Source organism: Paramormyrops kingsleyae, chromosome 4 (assembly GCF_048594095.1).
Source record: "Paramormyrops kingsleyae isolate MSU_618 chromosome 4, PKINGS_0.4, whole genome shotgun sequence".
NCBI classification, from domain to species: Eukaryota; Metazoa; Chordata; class Actinopteri; order Osteoglossiformes; family Mormyridae; genus Paramormyrops; species Paramormyrops kingsleyae.
In genome coordinates, this window is record NC_132800.1 from 26136438 (window position 1) to 26156707 (window position 20270).

Here is a 20270-nt window from a genome sequence, read left to right on the forward strand (position 1 = left end):
TAGCATGAGTCAAAGTGTGCTGGATGGCATCATACTTCCAGACAACATCTCCACAGCCATCGAAACTACAGTTGGGACAGTCAAACCATCACAGAGGGTTGAACTTGATGACTGTCTATCATTCTCGATCCTTTTTGAGAACTAACAGCACAAAATGTACATGGTGCATATGGTCTCGACATATTGGTAAATAAAGTGTTCTACGTACATGTCACATCTGACTGCTACAGCCGGCTACAACCACACTGAATTACGGAAAGATGCAATTTTGTTGCAGAATTCTTTATTTTCTTTCTTATGGTGAAAGAGTTGTCTTGTAATTTTCCCCTGGCAGTATCGAACTGCACCTGATAATTTAATACATGACGTAATTGTTAAGTTAAACTGAAAACAATCACAATGACAGCACCACCCGTAGGACATGTGACCAGCAGGAGTGTTAGATCGAAGAAGTCAGCTGGAAACAGTCGATGGCACATTTAGGTATCTGCAAAATAAACACAAAGGGGAGTATAAGACGAAGACCTGGGAAAAAGATAAAACCAGGAGCCGGATTCTGGACGGGGGATTCACTACAGTTTTGCTGGTGTTGTCTTCTGGCCCAGTCTGCCCAATGCTAAGTGTCCCTCCACCCATCGCAGGTGGAGCCAGCAGAGCTGTGAGTCATCACTGCAGGACTACAGCCCTCGCCGGGTTGCAGACGGCGCAGCGCAGCGCAGCTTCTCCGGCTCCTGCGTCTCCTCCGCACGCCGATCAGACACGGCAGCGCCGTGCAGCTTGTTGCGGCTGCTCCCACATGCAGGAGCCTGACAGCCGCGAGCTACAGCGCATGCCGTGCTGGCGCTAAGCCGTCCCAGAATGACGCGGATGATTTCCGGCTCAGATATTGGGCACACAAATCACACTTATGTTTCAGGGTCTGAAATACAATCAGGCCTCCAGTTCGATAGCTGCTAGGGGTGAAAAAAACATAAAATATATTGCAATATGTGCAAAATACAGAGAATAAAGGCACATGTGGGAGAAATCATTACAGATCATCAAAGCTGCCTCCCAAAAGCTGATTCCATCTCTCTCACACACGCCAGTCTATCAGCTAAGAGAACATGCTATTAAGGTGTGTAAGGTGAACATTACTCTGGATGGACTTCTTAGAAACAAGTCAGTCTGTTAATTTGATCTAATTAAAGATCAGATAACCCAAACAGAATGCGGATAATGACTGGGTCGAGATGCTTGTCGGTCACGGGGCAATTTGAAATGCCAATTAGTCTGTTTTTGTGTGTTTGGACCGTGACACAGGGAGAACATGCAAACGCCACACAGAGCGGAGATGGGATTCAAATCCATTTTCCATTTCAAAGCCAAATTTCGAAAGAAATTATGAACTACAGCTTTTTTGCTGTTGTTGTTTTTAGCTTGAGCTGTTGCTCGGCAGTAATTTCACGATTTAATTACATTTGTTATCATTAACTAAAAATAATGGATGGATAATGGAGGATAATGCCAAACCACTTTTAATATTTACCACAATAGACATAGGCCTAATATATAAACAATCGGACACATCTAGGCTGCTGCCAGACGTTTGCCACAGAGCCCACCAACCAAAAACACGGGATCTGTCTTCATGGCGTTTTGAAAAAGGATGGAGATCCGGCCCGGGAGACCAGGTTCTCTCCTGGGAGGCCGGCTGACGTGGGTGGGTAGCGGAGCCGGCTAGTACAGACAACAGTGACCTTTTCCAAGCCGAGCGGCTTTGGGTGAATCATTAACGTTTCACTGGGGACAACCACATACGTCACAGGAGGTTAGATTTTAAGTAAGTTTGTAGTGAAAGTGAACTTTTTCCAAGAAGGAAAAAAAAGAAAACATTACGCTTTAAAAAACTAAAAGTGATGAAAACCAATCATGTTAGAATATCCCTAACAAAACTGGCATTATGAAGTCATGGTAGCTTCGTTGCTCTGTCATTGATTGCATGTTCTACGTGATATACCAATAGTTTAAACAGTTCGACTCAATTCATCCTTAATGGGGTTTACAGGTGCCGTAACAGATACAAAACGGTATGTTTTACCTATATTCTATACTTTTAGAAATATGGCTCACTCATATCGATGGATTCCTTGTTATAGTGAAAAAATTATTTGCCAAACCAGCGCTGTTTTACCGAATCACTGTCCAATTATTTGTACAACCGGTTTCCAACCTTCGCTATTGTTTAATTTTCTGTAATACAAAATAGTATTACAGTGTTAAGTAATACACTTAAGACTAATCATCACTAATCACTAATGGCAAACGAAATCACGAACAACCTCCTTGCAAACAGTAACATCAGTCTCCGTAGGGGAAAAAACCAAGACAAGTATGTTGTGCAACTGAAAATATAGTGGTAGGATACTAATCAAGTTTTAAAAGTAAAACATACCGTACGTAATTAAGTGCAAATGAATTGCGTCTATATTTTGAAACACTGGGGGAATTGCCTGTCAGCTTTAATTGGACACTACATAGTTACGGTCACATATCTGAGTCCATTTAATGTAATTGGTATTCTTAACGAAGAGAAAGTGCGCAAAGCAATTATTTTATGACTCATCTATTTTAATTCCCCTTGTTCATTCAGGTATTTACCAGCGCTCGTCTGCGCAGGCGCCGAATACCAACTCAGCGCATCCTTTTTGCTACAGGTCTAAGCTATAAAAGTCAAGTAGCCACCCTTTGCTTTGAATGCGTCTTGTAAAAGGTTTCTTGATAGACCACAATCAAAACCAGGAAAAGCCACATTTCAACGAATCAACATCGCCTTCCAGGGACTAATTTACTATAACGGCGAGCTCAGGTATGGGATAAACCAACTTTGAAGTTTGTTTCATCAAGGTACTGTGACATTTTATTTCAGCTAATTTATCTGATTACAAACTATACTCTATTTATTAACTGTGAGAAACATTGCATGCGTCTTTTTTGCCATGTTTTTCATTTTCCGGTAATCAAAAATTCCTATCACCAGCACTTATTGCACATAGATGTAGAAACATGAATAATAAATATCAGTCACCAAAAGTGGATTTTAAATTACTGCTAAACTGTGAAACAGAATATCACATCTACAAACAGCAAAATTAGAATAAACTATTTAGTTGATTTATTACAAGCAACATGCAACCATAATATATAGCCTAGGCAACATTCTGCGTTTTAGGATGAATACTTCCTGATCCTTCCCGAAAAAAAGTTGGAATAGTCATGGTAATTAAACTATAAGGTGGATTATAGTCTGCAATCTTCTTTTCTCCAGATTCCCAACGACTCCTTGAAATGAAGCTCAATTTCTTTATTTCCACCGTGATTCTGCTCGTTGTCTTTCTACCACGCTATGAATGCAGAGCCGCTGAAATTCCGGGCGCTGCGCAACCGGCGCCTGGTCCTCAGTCTGATCTACAGCAGCAATCTCTTCCTATCCTTTTGCGAATAGGAGAGGAGTATTTCATTCGGCTCGGAAATCAGAACCCTCTGGTTCCGAAGCCGAAGACGCCCCTCGATTCGTCTTCACCAACCACCAACCGAGCCCTGCAGTTGAACCTCACGCAGCGTCTCTTGCGAGGAGAAGTTGGAGACATCGCTCGGTTCGTGAGCGGCTACGCAAAGCAACTTGATGACCCGATGGAGAAAGAGAAGCGGTCTGATGAAGCTCCAATTTCATTAGACCTGACCTTCCACCTCCTCCGGGAAGTGCTGGAGATGGCACGGGCTGAACAGTTAGCCCAACAAGCGCACAGCAACCGGAAAATGATGGACATTTTTGGGAAATAGACGTGACATGAAATTTGCTACCACTACACACACAGTTGCATACTGCCGCTATTTAGTTTTATTTATTACTTAAACAGGTTTTGTATTTATTTTAGAACCAGGAGGCTGTGCGGGGAATTGTATTGGGCAAATTGGTCATTACACATTTCCTTTCTCCTAATACAGGAATACCGTAATTTTATTGTGTAGCCTAACTGTTGTACTATTGCTGATTAGGAAGTTTTAAAAAAATCATAAAATTATTTTTAGTAGTAGAATTCGAGATTTTACAGACATAAGAATGCCGTACTGTACTTTAAAATGTTTGTTTAATAATAAACATGGTGTGAGCAACCAGTCATTTTTGTTGTGCAAAAGGAATATCTTTCAAATATATTTTTAATAAAAGCATTAAAAGGTGCTGAGATTAACTTTATTGTTGTGTAGTTTTGCGTGCTACGTTTCCACCGCGCCTCCTACTTGTTCACACAGTCGTTGCATTCAGAGCAAAACGCGTTTTAACGTGTAAAACTTCGGCTACAGTGAGTGTCGGCGTGACTGGCCTTACGGCGCAGGGCCGCCCGCGGCTTAGCCCTCAGTCACACGACAGCGAATATTAGCCGGAAGACGAGCATTATTGGAGGGAGTTTAGCCAGGAGAAAGAGAAGACATGACGGGGTCCATCTCCACCTTTATCATCTGGGTTTTGACTGCTGCTGCTGTGCCCGGCTGCTCCGCTGGCAGAATCAGAGGGCGCCTAGAAAACAGGAATAAGGAAAATGCTACTGAGCCCAGAAAAGCCCGTCTAGTGACGCCATATCAGTACATTTCATAATTTGCAAACGTTTCTTCTCAAACCCTCCAGGCTATAGAAGCTACCGCCCACAAACAAGCGTGGTAGTAAATCTGTGGTTTTAACACATCAATATATTTTACAATAAATCAGTAAAATATAAAAATCTTCGTAAGACAAAGCTTCTGTTTGGCCAGCATTATAAACACCGTTGTTATATTTAAAATGATGCTCTACAGATGATAATTGTATCAAATCTGTGTAAAGAAACGCGTATAATGCAACGTCCCACGCCAAATACCTTTATTATTTATAGGCAAAAATCACCTTCCATATTTAATGTAGAAAAAATATCTGCAAGAAGCGCAAATATAATGACAATGAAATATACACATCGCGGATGAAAGGGGAATCTTTGTATTCAAATTAACTTAGTAACTGCGAAATGTCTTGCTAATCGCTGACAACCAACATCGAGTAATTACTCTCTTTCCCAGATGCGTACGCTGCAATTATTTTAATTATTACATTATTATTAAGACATTCACAATTTAGGCGTGACGTAATTCTAATAGCTTTGAGATTTACGCGTTTTTTAGCGCCTCTTTGCATTTCCGCCACTAAAATGGACGCATTGGTGCGTTTTAAATGCGTTAATGGGTAATGGTAATGCATTGACAATTAATTCATATTCCAGCGACTGTACTGTGGACAGAGCAGAGCAGTGACGTCACGTGACTAAGCACGCTTCTCCGCGGGAAGGTGAAATCACACTGTACCTTAGTGCTCTGGTCAGCCTTCTGTAAGTCATTATGCATTATTCTGCTTGCTCTGACTGGAGGACACTTACTGGCAGTTCTGGCGTTATACTTTGAGGATCAGCAGCACAAACACCGACAACAGAATGCAATCCACTACTTCCATCAAACCATGACTGAGACACCGTACTGTGAAGTTTATTAGGAAAGAAAGTCACCCCCTAATTGTTCTCTAAAGATTTGAAAAGGACTTGCGAAAAACTATTCTTCATACGAGTTAGATCAACAGAAAACTAGCAGGAAGTTAATAACCTGTGAAAAAATATCAGTACCACAAAATGACTCCATAGGTGTGAAACTCATTTACATCGACCTGGTAAAATTACAAAACAGCACTGCAATACAAACCTCCTACTCTAAATTTCCAAATTACTGACATGCATTAGAGACAAATTGAGCATTTAGCACATAGTAGCTTTTCTTGGAAGCAGAACGGAATGAACCCTGCATTGCTTTCATTGACGATAAATTGATGTAAAAGCTTTGTTTCCCTGTCTGTAGTGGCGTGCCTTGCTAAGATGGCAACCTAAGTCCGTCAGACAAGGAACCCCGCCGTGAATTACCCAACGGCTCAGCACCAGACCACGGCGGGACGTCAAGTAAATCCACCACTCCATTTCACAAACAAAATGCCAACGGGAAAAAAGAAAAACACGGACAAACATGGATGTCAGCTGCTTCATGTGCGAACATGTCAGTGTGTGCCCCCACCCGACTGCCGGCCTGCTCCGCCTGCGTCGGCTGCTTCATGCACGTACATGTGAGTGTGTGTCCCCCCCGACTGCCGGCCTGCTCCGCCTGCGTCAGCTGCTTCATGCGCGTACATGTGAGTGTGTGCCCCCACCCGACTGCCGGCCTGCTCCGCCTGCGTCGGCTGCTTCATGCGCGTACATGTCAGTGTGTGTCCCCACCCGGCTGCCGGCCTGCACCGCCTGCGTCAGCTGCTTCATGCGCGTACATGTGAGAGTGTGTGCCACCACCCGACTGCCGGCCTGCTCCGCCTGCGTCGGCTGCTTCATGCGCGTACATGTCAGTGTGTGCCCCCACCCGACTGCCGGCCTGCTCCGCCTGCGTCGGCTGCTTCATGCGCGTACATGTCAGTGTGTGCCCCCACCCGACTGCCGGCCTGCTCCGCCTGCGTCGGCTGCTTCATGCGCGTACATGTGAGAGTGTGTCCCCACCCGGCTGCCGGCCTGCTCCGCCTGCGTCGGCTGCTTCATGCGCGTACATGTGAGTGTGTGTCCCCACCCGGCTGCCGGCCTGCTCCGCCTGCTCTGGCTGCTTCATGCGCGTACATGTGAGTGTGTGTCCCCCCCCGACTGCCGGCCTGCTCCGCCTGCTCTGGCTGCTTCATGCGCGTACATGTGAGTGTGTGTCCCCCCCCGACTGCCGGCCTGCGCCGCCTGTTCTGGCTGCTTCATGCGCGTACATGTGAGTGTGTGTGTCCCCCCGACTGCCGGCCTGCTCCGCCTGTTCTGGCTGCTTCATGCGCGTACATGTGAGTGTGTGTCCCCACCCGACTGCCGGCCTGCTCTGGCTGCTTCATGCGCGTACATGTGAGTGTGTGTCCCCACCCGACTGCCGGCCTGCTCCGCCTGCGTCGGCTGCTTTATGCGCGTACATGTGAGTGTGTGTCCCCCCCGACTGCCGGCCTGCTCCGCCTGCGTCGGCTGCTTTATGCGCGTACATGTGAGTGTGTTTAAAGATCTGTCTTTCTGCATCTTGAATGCTATTAAGAGAGAGTGAAATCACACAGGGTGGGGGCCAAATGAAGAATATCACGTTACACACCACTTTTAACGTAGAGAGGCCCGGTGTGCCTGCTAGCCAGAGTTGGAAAGTTCAGAAAGTAAAAATCCAGACCAAGATTTTGTTTCAGCCAACCATTTGAGTATAAAGAGTCACAGTCACAGACTATTCAACTGTAGTGCTCTTAGTTTACTTTGGGGCATGCCTTGAGCATCTAGTGGTGCCAGAAAATACAGCAAATGGTTCATGAAGCTTGATTTAGTCATCCCTACTCAACTGCTTGGTTGAAACAAAATCTTGGTCTGGATTTTTACTTTCTGGATCTGAACTTTCCCACTGTGCCGCTAGCTTATCCCATGCTCCCACCACCTGGAGCTCAGTCTCACCTGCGCCGGGGTTTCAGGCAGCTGACCTGGGCTCGAGGGTGTGGCCGCGGGGGCTGTTGTGGGTGTGGCCAGGGGCGTGGCGGTAGGCGTGGTCGTGGGCGCTCCCTGGGGTGCCCCGACTGGCGCATGTGGAGCCGTTTTCTGCTTCGGCTGCGCGCCACCCCCGACGGCTGCCCCCGCCTGCGACGCACCCGCCTGACCTGCTCCTGCCGTCTCACTCTCCGCACCACCCTCTTCTGCCCCCTCCTCCTCTTCGTCATCTTCATCCTCATCCTCCTCATCTGCTCAGTTTGCAAAGCACACGAGTAACATGCAATATCAGTAACAAAGAATTTGTTATTACACATGAAATGGGTGTTCAAGAAGAATAGCAACAATACAACCTAGAGAGAAAAATACCAGTCCCCTGATCAAGACATGGACACAAATAATCAAAACTGGTCAATACAACCCCCCCCCCCCCCTCAAATAATCACAAAATGGGTGGAGTCCTCAACCCCCCCACCCCCCAATATTTAACCTAAAGTTACTCCCTTGCATCAAGAAACACATAGTTAAATAGTTGATTACGGATAAACAAATGAATTTTTAATTCACTCTCAATGAAGCTGCTTCAATTGCTTGCAAATCCTTCATTTAAAATGAATGTAACCCCTTTGTTTCTGTCCAATTCCCCTTTTGTCCCATTAAATCCCACTCAGTTCTTGTTCATTACTCTCCCTGGTATTAACACCCCAACAGCAAAGGTATTCAATCTGTGGGGGAGAGGGGGGGGGGGCAAAGGAATTGCAAGGAAGGCTGCAGGTGAGGGAAAAGAACAGAGAACGGTGTGTGTGGGGGTTTCAGGTGGGGGCAGACCTATTTCAAAACTGCAACCTTTACAGGTATTAAGAACAATGTGACCACATTATATGTCTGCAGAGTAATATGATGCTAACACACTAAAATAATTAAAATATGAAAAATAGACAAGCAGCACATACTGAATACCACAAACTTATGACTAGCAAAAAAATAAAAGTTTATGAAGGGAAAATTGCTTAGTAAATGCTTGTATACTTGGAAGAACAATTTCAGCCCTAAGGGTCCCCTGTTAAAAAAAGTTTGTATTCCACTGCCCTCCAGTCGTACCTTTGAGAAAGTCTACGTTACGGATAGCACTGCCCTCCAGTCGTACCTCTGAGAAAGTCTACGTTACGGATAGCACTGCCCTCCAGTCGTACCTCTGAGAAAGTCTACGTTACGGATAGCACTGCCCTCCAGTCGTACCTCTGAGAAAGTCTACGTTACGGATAGCACTGCCCTCCAGTCGTACCTCTGAGAAAGTCTACGTTACGGATAGCACTGCCCTCCAGTCGTACCTCTGAGAAAGTCTACGTTACGGATAGCACTGCCCTCCAGTCGTACCTCTGAGAAAGTCTACGTTACGGATAGCACTGCCCTCCAGTCGTACCTCTGAGAAAGTCTACGTTACGGATAGCACTGCCCTCCAGTCGTACCTCTGAGAAAGTCTACGTTACGGATAGCACTGCCCTCCAGTCGTACCTCTGAGAAAGTCTACGTTACGGATAGCACTGCCCTCCAGTCGTACCTTTGAGAAAGTCTACGTTACGGATAGCACTGCCCTCCAGTCGTACCTTTGAGAAAGTCTACGTTACGGATAGCACTGCCCTCCAGTCGTACCTTTGAGAAAGTCTACGTTACGGATAGCACTGCCCTCCAGTCGTACCTTTGAGAAAGTCTACGTTACGGATAGCACTGCCCTCCAGTCGTACCTTTGAGAAAGTCTACGTTACGGATAGCACTGCCCTCCAGTCGTACCTTTGAGAAAGTCTACGTTACGGATAGCACTGCCCTCCAGTCGTACCTTTGAGAAAGTCTACGTTACGGATAGCACTGCCCTCCAGTCGAACCTTTGAGAAAGTCTACGTTACGGATAGCACTGCCTTCCAGTCGTACCTTTGAGAAAGTCTACGTTACGGATAGCACTGCCCTCCAGTCGTACCTTTGAGAAAGTCTACGTTACGGATAGCACTGCCCTCCAGTCGAACCTTTGAGAAAGTCTACGTTACGGATAGCACTGCCCTCCAGTCGTACCTTTGAGAAAGTCTACGTTACGGATAGCACTGCCCTCCAGTCGAACCTTTGAGAAAGTCTACGTTACGGATAGCACTGCCCTCCAGTCGAACCTTTGAGAAAGTCTACGTTACGGATAGCACTGCCCTCCAGTCGTACCTTTGAGAAAGTCTACGTTACGGATAGCACTGCCCTCCAGTCGAACCTTTGAGAAAGTCTACGTTACGGATAGCACTGCCCTCCAGTCGAACCTTTGAGAAAGTCTACGTTACGGATAGCACTGCCCTCCAGTCGTACCTTTGAGAAAGTCTACGTTACGGATAGCACTGCCCTCTCGCTGAAAGCTGGCAGTGAAGTGATCCATATTCTCATAACCCCGCTCCACCTTTTCCAAGTGGGAGATGTCAGAGGCTTCTGTGATCCTGACCAAGGAAAAGATCACATTTCACCTAACAGTATATAGAGAAGCTTAGGAGAATTGGTGCATGCTGGTTGCTTTAAAAACCCAAAAACATTGATCAATTGGAGTTTTACTTACACAGAAATGTTTTGAGGGCAGAACAAAAAAATGATTGGTTCAGAGAGATAACCAATCAGGTTGTAGAGGAGGTGGGTCCAAGCAACTAGAGGAGGCCAGACCAAGACATCTGATTGGTTGGTCCCACCTCCTCTAGTTGCTTGAACCCATCTCCCCTACAATCTGATTGGTTATCTCTTTGAATATGACCTAGAACATTTTTTTGTGTAAGTAAATCTCCCTTGAGCTAAAACAGTGTTTGCCAAACCGATCTTTGGGGACTCACAGACAGTCCACATTTTTGCAACTGGGAGGGAGCAGAAACGTGGGCCAGATTGTGAAACACTGCTGTAAAACAAAACCCAAAACATGAAAAAGTTTCTTACTTCTGTAGAAGAGGCTTTGAATTCTGTAAAAAAAAGAGGAAAGCACATTAAAGAACACAAAGATTATGGTTTAATACATATCATGTCTTAATGAGTGATGCACATTCTGGTTGCATAAATAATAAATAAGCTCCATGCCTGCCAGAGAAGATGGGTGATCAGAATCAAAATGCTTTTATTATCCCGAAGGTTCATATCTACTTGCCTGCAGAAACAGAGCCATCTCAGGCTCATCCATAGTCTGGATACCAGTCTCCACAATCTTGGACATCATCTCCAGATGATCCCCATATTTTCTCTGCAGGCTGTGGATGTAGTCCAGCTTCTCTTCCTGCTCGGCGTTGATCTTCAGGGTCATCTCGGCCTTTCGCTCCTCCAGGATGGAGTAGAGGTTGTCGAACTTCTCACACGCTTGTGACTTCTGCCTCCGGCCGTTTTCCTACAAGAGGTGTCAGAGGTCTGTTGGGTGGGAAGAGAGGATCGGACACAACTGCAGGCTGGATGCGGGCCAGGTTTCTCCAGCCTCCACTAGGGGGTGCTCTTTAAGCTTTTACATTTTGTTATCCTGTTAACTGTAAACTTTAGCACTGTTGCGTCACTCCACCAGAGTTTGGGGCTTGAATCCTGTCTCCATTATGTGTTTGTGGAATTTTCATGTCCTCTCGCTGCAGCCAGAGTAAATGGGGTGTCTAAATTTCACAGTTAGCGACTGAAAGTATATCTGCATGTACAGTGGAATGGACCGGCATCCCAATCAAGGTGTAACCCGCCTTGTCCCTGGGAGAGGCTCCCCAGTGACACGTCCAGGTGGGCGTGGCTTCTGCTCGTGTGGGCGTGGCCTGCATGTTTTCTGGGTGTGTCCAGCTGCAGGTCTGCTTGAAAGGGAAACTCACTTCAATAGTCTTGCACATCTCTTCCAGCTGACTGATGATGCCCTGCATCCGGTCATTGTTACCCACGAGCATAGCGATGCTGTCTGAAAGCTCCGACTAAATAGGCACACAAACACATGGAGGATCATCACTGTTACACATTTAAACAGAGAAATTCACATACAGAAAGGCAAACATGTGCAAGATGTTATACATCCCAGCTTTAACGGTGTATTTAACTGATATGAATTAATATAACATCTTGTGATATGATCTATTATATCTGTCATTTCATAAGCTACAATATATGGACAGAAGTATTGGGACACCTGCCCATTTCCATCCATCCATCCATTTATGAATCCGCTTAATCCCAACTGGGGTTGCGGGGGGGATCGGAGCCTATCCCGGGAACAAGGGGCGCAGGCAGAAACCAACCCTGGGCGGGCGCCTGCCCATCTCATCTATAGGAATGTTTATGACATCCCATCCTAAATTCATACGTGTCAGTTTGATGTTGGTCCCCCTTTGGGATGGCTTTCCACAAGATTTTGGAGTGTGTCTGTGGGAATTTTTGCGCATTCATCCAGAAGAGCATTTATGAGGTCAGTCACTGACGTTGGATGTGAAGGCCTGTCTTGCAGTCTCCATTCTAGTTCATCCCAAAGGTGTTTGATGGGGTTGAGGTCAGGGCTCTGTGTCGGCCAGTCTAGTTCTCCGACAACAAACTCACTCAACTGTGTCTTTATGGACCTTGCTTTGTGCACTGGGGCACAGTCATGCTGGAACAGAAAAGGTCCTTCCCCAAACTGTTCTCACAAAGTTGGAAGTATAGAATTGTCCAAAATGTCTTGGTATACTGCAGCATTAAGAGTTCCCTTCACTGGAACTAAGGGACCCAGCCCAATCCCTGAAAAACAACCCCACACCATTATCCCTCCTCCACCAAACTTAACTGTACAGTTGGCACAATGCAGTCAGGCAGGTAACGTTCTCACATCCTTAGTGATGTGAGGCTTGCATGCAGCTGCTCGGCCATGGAAGCCCATTCCATGAAGCTCCCTGCACACAGTATCTGTGCTGAAGTTAGTGCCAGAGGAAGTCTGAATCTCTGCAGTTACTGAGTCAACAAAGCACAGGCGACTTTCACGCAATATACGCCTCAGCACCGCCCCCCCCACTGGCGACTTTTACGCACTATATGTCTCAGCACCCCCCCCCCCCCACTGGCGACTTTTACGCACTATACGCCTCAGCACCCCCCCCCCCCACTGGCGACTTTTACGCACTATATGCCTCAGCACCAACCCCCCCCCGCCCACCACTGGCGACTTTTACGCACTATACGCCTTAGCATCCCCCCCACTGGCGACTTTTACGCACTATACACCTCAGCACCCCCCCCCCCCCAGCGACTTTTACGCACTATACGCCTCAGCACCCCCCCCCCCCCAGCGACTTTTACGCACTATACGCCTCAGCACCCCCCCCCCCCCCAATTGGCGACTTTTACGCACTATACGCCTCAGCACTGCCCATACGCCCCCCCCCCGCGCTGTCACTTTACGTGGTCTGTCACTTCATGGCTGAGTTTCTGTTGTTCCTAAATGGTTCCACTTCAATAACACCACTTACAGGTGACACTGGAATATCTAGCAGGGAAGTCATTACATGACCTGACTTAATGCACAGGTGGCATCGTATGACAGGACCAACCTTGAGTTCACTGAGCTCTTTAGAACGACCCATTCTTTCATAAATGTGTGTAAACCTGACTGCATGGCTGGTATGCTTGATTTCATCTTGGCAATGCATCTGAATAGAACACTGGAATTCAATGACTAAGAGGTTTGTCCCAGTACTTTTGTCCATATAGTGTACTTTATCTATAAATATTTATTTAGCTGTCACTTTTACTCAAAATGTCTATTGTTTTGGGGAAAGCGGGGTACGACAGTCCCAGAGCAATTGAGAGTTAAGGGTCTTGCTTGAGGGCTCAACAGCCAAATTACTCCATTGAACTTAGGATTTGAAGCGGCGATATCCGGATCAGGAGCACAGCAGCTTAACTTGATGAGCGACACATCAAGTCTAATATTACAAATGATTCAGTCAACAAAGGTCTATGTGCGTGTCTTGGTGTGTGTGTGTGAGGGAGACTCACCTTCTGTGTCTGGTAGACGCTGTTGAGAGGAGCCACCTGACAGTCCTTGTGAGAGCCGAACACCTTGCACAGAGAGCAGGTGGGCTTGGCGCAGGTCACACAGTAGATGTTAATCCTCTCATCTTCGTGCTCCTCGCACAAGGGCTGCTCACTCTTCCTCTCCGGACTGGGCTTGGTGCCTCCGCTGCCAACGTTCACAAACACAGTCAAGGTTGCTTTGAGGTTGTGACTCAAACTATTTATATACAGCTCTCAATTAATTATTACTAGTATTCTCATAATATAGTCTTTCATCAGCAGTCAAGAAGAAATTGCTGACAGCCATGCTGAATGTTCAATGAATGGATGAGATTTCAGGTCCAGAGAGTACCAATCCAGACCAAGATTTTGTTTCAACCAACAAGTTGAGTATAAAGAGTCACAGACACAGAGCACACAACTGGTTGACTGAAACAAAATCTTGGTCTGGATTTGTACTCTCCAGACCTGAAATCTCCACCTCTGGTAATAAGGAGACAATCTTTTGCAGCTTCAGGCGCTTGGTTACTGTCTTTCTTTGGTTAAATCCTGGTGTTCCGCCAGACACTGCAATGATCTCGCAGGCGTGCAAGATGGAGCCCACCATGGCAGACTTGTTCAATGACTATCACTTTTTGTTGTCTAAGATTTTCACAATGACCTCTCCTTAATTGGGCTTCGTCAGCAGTAGTGATTCTGTAGATACAGCCTTCGGGGGGATATTGCTCATCGGACTTTCACTTCCTCTGCTGCCCCCTGGAGGACGGGCTCCCCCTCTGAGTCTGGTTAGGTTTAGGGCTTCCTCTGCTGCCCCCTGGAGGACGGGTTCCCCCTCTGAGTCTGGTTAGGGTCAGGGCTTCCTCTGCTGCCCCCTGGAGGATGGGCTCCCCCTCTGAGTCTGGTTAGGGTTAGGGCTTCCTCTGCTGCCCCCTGGAGGACGGGCTCCCTCTTTGGGTCTGGTTAGGGTTAGGGTTTCCTCTGCTGCCCCCTGGAGGATGGGCTGTCCCTTTGAGTCTGGTTTGGGTCAGGGCTTCCTCTGCTGCCCCCTGGAGGTTGGGCTCCCCCTTTGAGTCTGTTTAGGGTCAGGGCTTCCTCTGCTGCCCCCTGGAGGATGGGCTCCCCCTTTGAGTCTGGTTAGGGTTAGGGCTTCCTCTGCTGCTCCTTGCAGGACGGGCTCCCCCTCTGAGTCTGGTTAGGGTCAGGGCTTCCTCTGCTGCCCCCTGGAGGTTGGGCTCCCCCTTTGAGTCTGGTTAGGGTTAGGGCTTCCTCTGCTGCCCCCTGGAGGATGGGCTCCCCCTCTGAGTCTGGTTAGGGTCAGGGCTTCCTCTGCTGCCCCCTGGAGGATGGGCTCCCCCTCTGAGTCTGGTTAGGGTCAGGGCTTCCTCTGCTGCCCCCTGGAGGATGGGCTCCCCCTCTGAGTCTGGTTAGGGTCAGGGCTTCCTCTGCTGCCCCCTGGAGGATGGGCTCCCCCTTTGAGTCTGGTTAGGGTTAGGGCTTCCTCTGCTGCCCCCTGGAGGATGGGCTCCCAAGCTTTTTTCCTTCTAGGGAGTTTCTTCTTGCCATTGTTGCTCCTGGTTTGTTCACTAGGGGTTTTGGGGAGGGGTTATGTAAAGCGCTTTGAGAGAATGTAATGTTGTGAAAATGCACTATACAAGTGAAACTGAATTGAACTGAAATTTTAATTGGGCACTGTTGTTTCGACAGATGCTGTAATGAATAGGGAGATGCCATTACTGCTCCATCAGTCAGCCTGATGTTTCAGTGCTTGCATTGGACCACTGTTTATGAGGTCATGGCTCACCATGGGACTCGTTGATGTTACATCCCCTATCAGCAAGTCTGTGAGCTAATGAAAGGCCAAAGGCTTTGAAAACATATTGTTTATGAGGTCATGGCCCACCATGGGTCTCGTTGATGTTACATCCCCTATCAGCAAGTCTGTGAGCTAATAAATGGCCAAAGGCTTTGAAAACATGCAGCATCGCCGTAGCTAAAGGGAGCTTTAACACCTTGCGCCTGGATGGACTCTGGCAGCTTCTGATCTAAAAAAAACTATCCCAAATCCACAACAGTTTTGTAACCAGGGAACTTGAGAGGCCATTCAGTAAACCTCACTGGAAGTCAATGGGGTAATGAAGGCTTTTTGAAACTGGTTTATATCTGGATGGCTAAGTCATCTCCTAACAATCAGATCCTATGGTTGGTGTGTGGGTCTCTGGGTTAGGAACCCAACCGTTCTAATGCTTTACAGAAGCTTTATAGCAGGGGTCACCAACTCCGGTCCTGGAGAGCCTCTATCCAGTACGTTTTCTATCCTACCCGGTTTCTGATGAGCCACACTAGTTCTCAGGTAAATACCAAGAGCAGCTGTGGCTCATCAGAAGCCAGGTAGGATAGAAAACGTACTGGATAGAGGTTCTCCAGGACCGGAGTTGGAGACCCCTGCTTTATAGTATGTTATGGAGGTGTCCATGATGCAACATAGATGAGACCTTGAAAATAAACCAGACATATTAAGGGATACTTAAATGCTGCTTATTAATGTTGTATGAATGCAATGTAAATGCGTTATGAAGGTGCACTCAGTGTTATAGGAATGCATTAATAATGCATTATGAGGGTGCACTGAATGTAAAGCATTACCACATGTTCTGGTGGGCCAGACCTCTGACCACTGAATCCAAAACCTCAAAAGAGAAGCAGCCGTTTCATGGACAGTAAAGTCAAAACTGTGTGACAGAGGAGCAGTTGTACTTAACATGGACCTTGGCGGGGGTTTCCCCTTTGAGTTTGATTAGCTATACTCACACGCAAACACTGCAACACACCCCCGAATACAGAAATGAAGAAGTCAATTACCATAATAAACCAACATGGTAATGTAACTCCCCCCTTATCTAATGAATGATGAGATGTAGGTTATCTAGGCATGCCTCCCCTTATTAGGCAGCCTAAAAAATCATCCTCTTTAAATAAGTTAAGCTGCATATTACAGTCTTCATAAACTCTACAAAGTGCTGACGAATGCAAGCTATTAAATGAACAACTCTGCCTTTCCGTCATGGAAATGGAGATGTCAGTCTCACTTACAGCTGTTAAATTTGTGTTCTATGTTGCGGAGAAAAATAAGCTTTCATAGTTTAACAAATGATTCTGTTATTTCAACAGAGGGAGGCTGATGAATGCAGTACAAAGGGAACCACAATGCGAAAGCAACAATGGATATTCTTTAAGTGAGATGTAGTCACTGTTTGAATTGCTGGACTACAGATTCCTTTCTGAATGTGTAAACTTTAAAAATAATACATTATATTTGTCATACCTTACATAGGATGTAAGGTGAGAAGTTCGGAGTTTGAGATGTTGTTGTTGATATTCTCGCTTATATGGTCAGCTGACATTCTGGGCACATGATGGGGAAATTCACATTACTGGCCAGGTCCCAGTCACCAGCAGCCGTAGAACTTGTTTATAGTTGATGATAAAAAATACACATCAACCAAAAGTTCAAAGAGAGGAGAGCTTTAACTCTGCAGTCCTCACTGGCTAGTTGTTCACCTGCAGAGATTTATTTTCCAAAAGACATTTTCTGAATGTCATACAGTACACTAAACCAGTATCCTTTCAGGTTATTGGTCACTTTTGCATCTGCAAATAATATACTTCGGTCAGGAATTTTAACTCCAAATTTTAAATAAATAAATAACAATAAATCTGTCAGAATTAGAAAGACATTCCCAAGAGATTAAATCTCCAGTAAAATCTTCAGTTTTAAGTGCAGAGTTATAAGAAAGAACCATTTCTCTCATTAGATATAGAGTAGACTTTCTTATATTATATGTTGTGCCTGGGTCTGTCTACTTAATGACAAGGTTATAGCATTTCTGAGTATAAATGTGAGGTTTTAAGGAGTGTTTTATAGCTTTTGCCCACAACCACCCCACAGATGTTTCTGGTCAATCACTAGAAGCTCAGCCTGACATCATAAACTAGGCCCCCGACAGCTATGTACTTGCTATACATTATCTGCTTCACTTATATGTCTCTTTGGCTATATAAATGCAAACATAAATGGCCAGTCTGGCTTAGCAGAGAACCATGGCACTCTGGTATTAGTGAGATAAGGGAATGTCTCCCTGTGCGTGACAAATAGCCTGTAATTCTGTGATTAATGCTCTGCATTTCGTTCAAGGTCCCTCCCACTGTCGCCATCGTTTATGTGGACATCACTCCCTCGGAGAGGTTCGGTCCATGATTCCGTCAGCCTCAGGTCCCGTTTCTGTAAGCGTTTCTCCCTATATGTTCGGTGACCATTAAAGTCCCAGTAGTTGTTTGTACACAGGAGTATATTGTCGGCCTCCGCGGTGATGACTCATTATAACTCTCGATAATAATTACGGTGACGACAGTCCCTGTTGTTGCCTTCCCAGCTGCCCCCCCCCCCACAGGCAGGTCAATGATGCATGTGACAATATTCCCCATTCAACAGACATTTCAGCTTCATGTAAACAGCAGTTTGTGAAATTATAGCATGTGAATATGTGTATGACTGTTCATGTTAGACTGTCCAGTTTCCATTAGGCTTCGAAGGGGGAGGGGGGTGTCTCACCTGCTGCTCTCTTGCTTGTACATATCAATGATGTTCTCCACCAGCAGGTTACGCTGCAGCCCATACACACCGTGTCGGTCCAGAACAACCTCATGCCTACAGGACGGGCAGCGGAACCGGCCCCCTGATGCTACTGTGGTGCCCCCCCTGGTTGGCAGGTATGGGTTTGAGGCCTGGAAACAGCAACGGAGATCCAGTAATAATAGATAAAAACTCCACAGGAAAACAGAAAAAGTGGGCAAATCTGAACCCAAAACTGCACTTCCCGTCGTTGCATGGGTGACAATATTCACCGCAGTAAGCAGGAACATCGCAAAGAGCAGGCAAAACATATTAATTAAATGCCAGAGAATGCAAAGTGTTACCAGCAGAATCTGAACCGATATTCACATATTCATCAGCAGGGGCCGAAAAGCATTTGCTAGGAACGTACCTGGAAGATGTCGCTGGCACACTTCCGGCAGAGATTGTGCTGGCAGGGCAAGATCACCACCGGCTTGGTGAACATTTCCAAGCAAATGGGGCAGATGAGCTGCTTCTCCAGGCTGTCCATGCTGCTCTGCTTCTTGGTATATAAGTACTCCACTGAGACGCTCATCACACGGCACAAAGCCCTGGGTGGGGTGTGTGTGTGTTTTGAGGGAAAGGATTCAGCCCCCAAAAGATATGACTCGGCTAAGAGGCTGTTTTCGTCCCCCCTCAAAACAATGCCGACTTATCCAAATGACTCCTATGAGCTTCCCTTCCCAGCTGGCACTGCAGCATGGTCAAGCAGTGGGGGTCAACGCTGTTTTTAGAAGCCAGTACGTCAAAGGTTGCCATGCTCACTTGACCATATATGCAAACAGCACAGGCAACAGCAGCTGGTGTCACCCCGACACAGGAAGGGGCGGGGCTTCGCTGAGCTGGTCAGCGCGTGCCTGCAGCAGTCTGCGGGGCTGATAAGTCTGCACGCGCATGCACACGTATTGATATGTATGTAATGGTTTTATTACTATGTAAATAGCCTGTAGGGTTTGCAAACTGCCACAGCGCTTTTAATGCACCCAATTTTAGGTTTATAATGGAATAGTATAGATTTGCCGTAACATTTCTTGCGGGAGCGTGAGCAACCCTGAGTCGGATCCAGAGTCGCATTCTTCCAAAACACAACTTACTTTTGTCGTGCAACCGTTCATGATGATAAGCAAAAAAAAAAAAAAACCTCACCCCAACAGCATTTTTAAGATATTGGCAATTTTTTACGGGTATTTAACGCATTATGAGACAAATGATAAAACTGCATTACAAAAAAAAAAAAACCGTTAACACTTTGGTGATTAATCCAAACTCGTCACTGCTCCCGCATAAACATCAGTAACGTCCTGTCAGATGTAATCTGAGATTAGCTAGTATGTCGTGATCGAATTTTGAAAGGGGTATGGTCCTTTTGCTCTTTACAAACTAATCAAAAGAGTCACGGCTCGCGATTTGTTTTTTTTTTCTGACAGGCAGCATGCAGCAAAAAGTAACGGCCGATAAACTTGCTTGTCAGATTAGACCGTGTTCATACTAGTAATGTACCTCTCATTCGTTCTAACATTAGACACAACATTAGAAACAATGTTTACGACAAGCTTCCAAAGGTAAAACAGCTGGCGCCCCGGGCATCGACCCCGCTACCTCTCGCGTGCTAAGAGGGCGCTCTACCAAATTCCCCGAAGCTTACGTACTTGCTTACGTCAGAATCTGAACGTATATAACGTGTTATATACTGCGTTTAAAATGTGCCATTGTAAACTCAAACATGCAGATGTGCTAAGTAACAATGTAATAATCAAAAACACAAAAGCAAACCAAAAAGAGTAATCAGTTTGTCTATATCAGCTCAACAAGCGAAAAGTATAGCCGTGCCCCTTCGATAGCTCAGTTGGTAGAGCGGAGGACTGTAGAGGCAACGCTGACATCCTTAGGTCGCTGGTTCGAATCCGGCTCGAAGGAGGGTGAATCTTTTCTTCCGAGACCATTTAGACTCCTCATGTGTGGTATTTGAAAATTATACAGCGTGTAGTGCTGTGTAACTGTAAAATTCACTCTTAGCG

At 46.2% G+C, this 20270-nt stretch overlaps 2 protein-coding genes and 1 non-coding gene across 6 annotated transcripts; 2 read left to right on the top strand and 1 right to left on the bottom strand.

Annotated features, from left to right (window-relative positions):
- Positions 1-266: 266 nt before the first annotated feature.
- trim55a (tripartite motif containing 55a) lies at positions 267-19077 on the bottom strand. Of its 4 annotated transcripts, none has more exons than XR_002842172.2 (10): positions 18623-19076; positions 18190-18362; positions 13563-13746; positions 11420-11515; positions 10732-10965; positions 10527-10549; positions 9921-10045; positions 7574-7828; positions 4492-4558; positions 267-487 (listed from the first exon to the last, which is right to left on the bottom strand). XR_002842172.2 is itself a non-coding variant. In XM_023845495.2 (10 exons), exons 1-10 carry the CDS (start codon positions 18785-18787, stop codon positions 480-482), a joined length of 1356 nt encoding a protein of 451 aa, XP_023701263.1. In that variant the 5' UTR covers positions 18788-19077; the 3' UTR covers positions 267-479. The 4 variants fall into 4 exon arrangements, 3 of the variants coding, with proteins under 3 accessions (XP_023701263.1, XP_023701262.1, XP_023701265.1); XM_023845495.2 differs by having other exon boundaries at positions 7548-7828; positions 18623-19077; XM_023845494.2 differs by lacking the exon at positions 267-487 and having other exon boundaries at positions 4112-4558; positions 7548-7828; positions 18623-19077.
- On the top strand, positions 3328-3822 carry LOC111861145 (corticoliberin-like). The gene has a single exon (XM_023845498.2). It carries the CDS (start codon positions 3328-3330, stop codon positions 3820-3822), a length of 495 nt encoding a protein of 164 aa, XP_023701266.1.
- Positions 19078-20083: 1006 nt separating the features above from the next.
- trnay-gua (transfer RNA tyrosine (anticodon GUA)) lies at positions 20084-20169 on the top strand. The gene is given in 2 exon segments: positions 20084-20120; positions 20134-20169. It is a non-coding gene; the product is annotated as a tRNA-Tyr (tRNA).
- Positions 20170-20270: the final 101 nt, after the last annotated feature.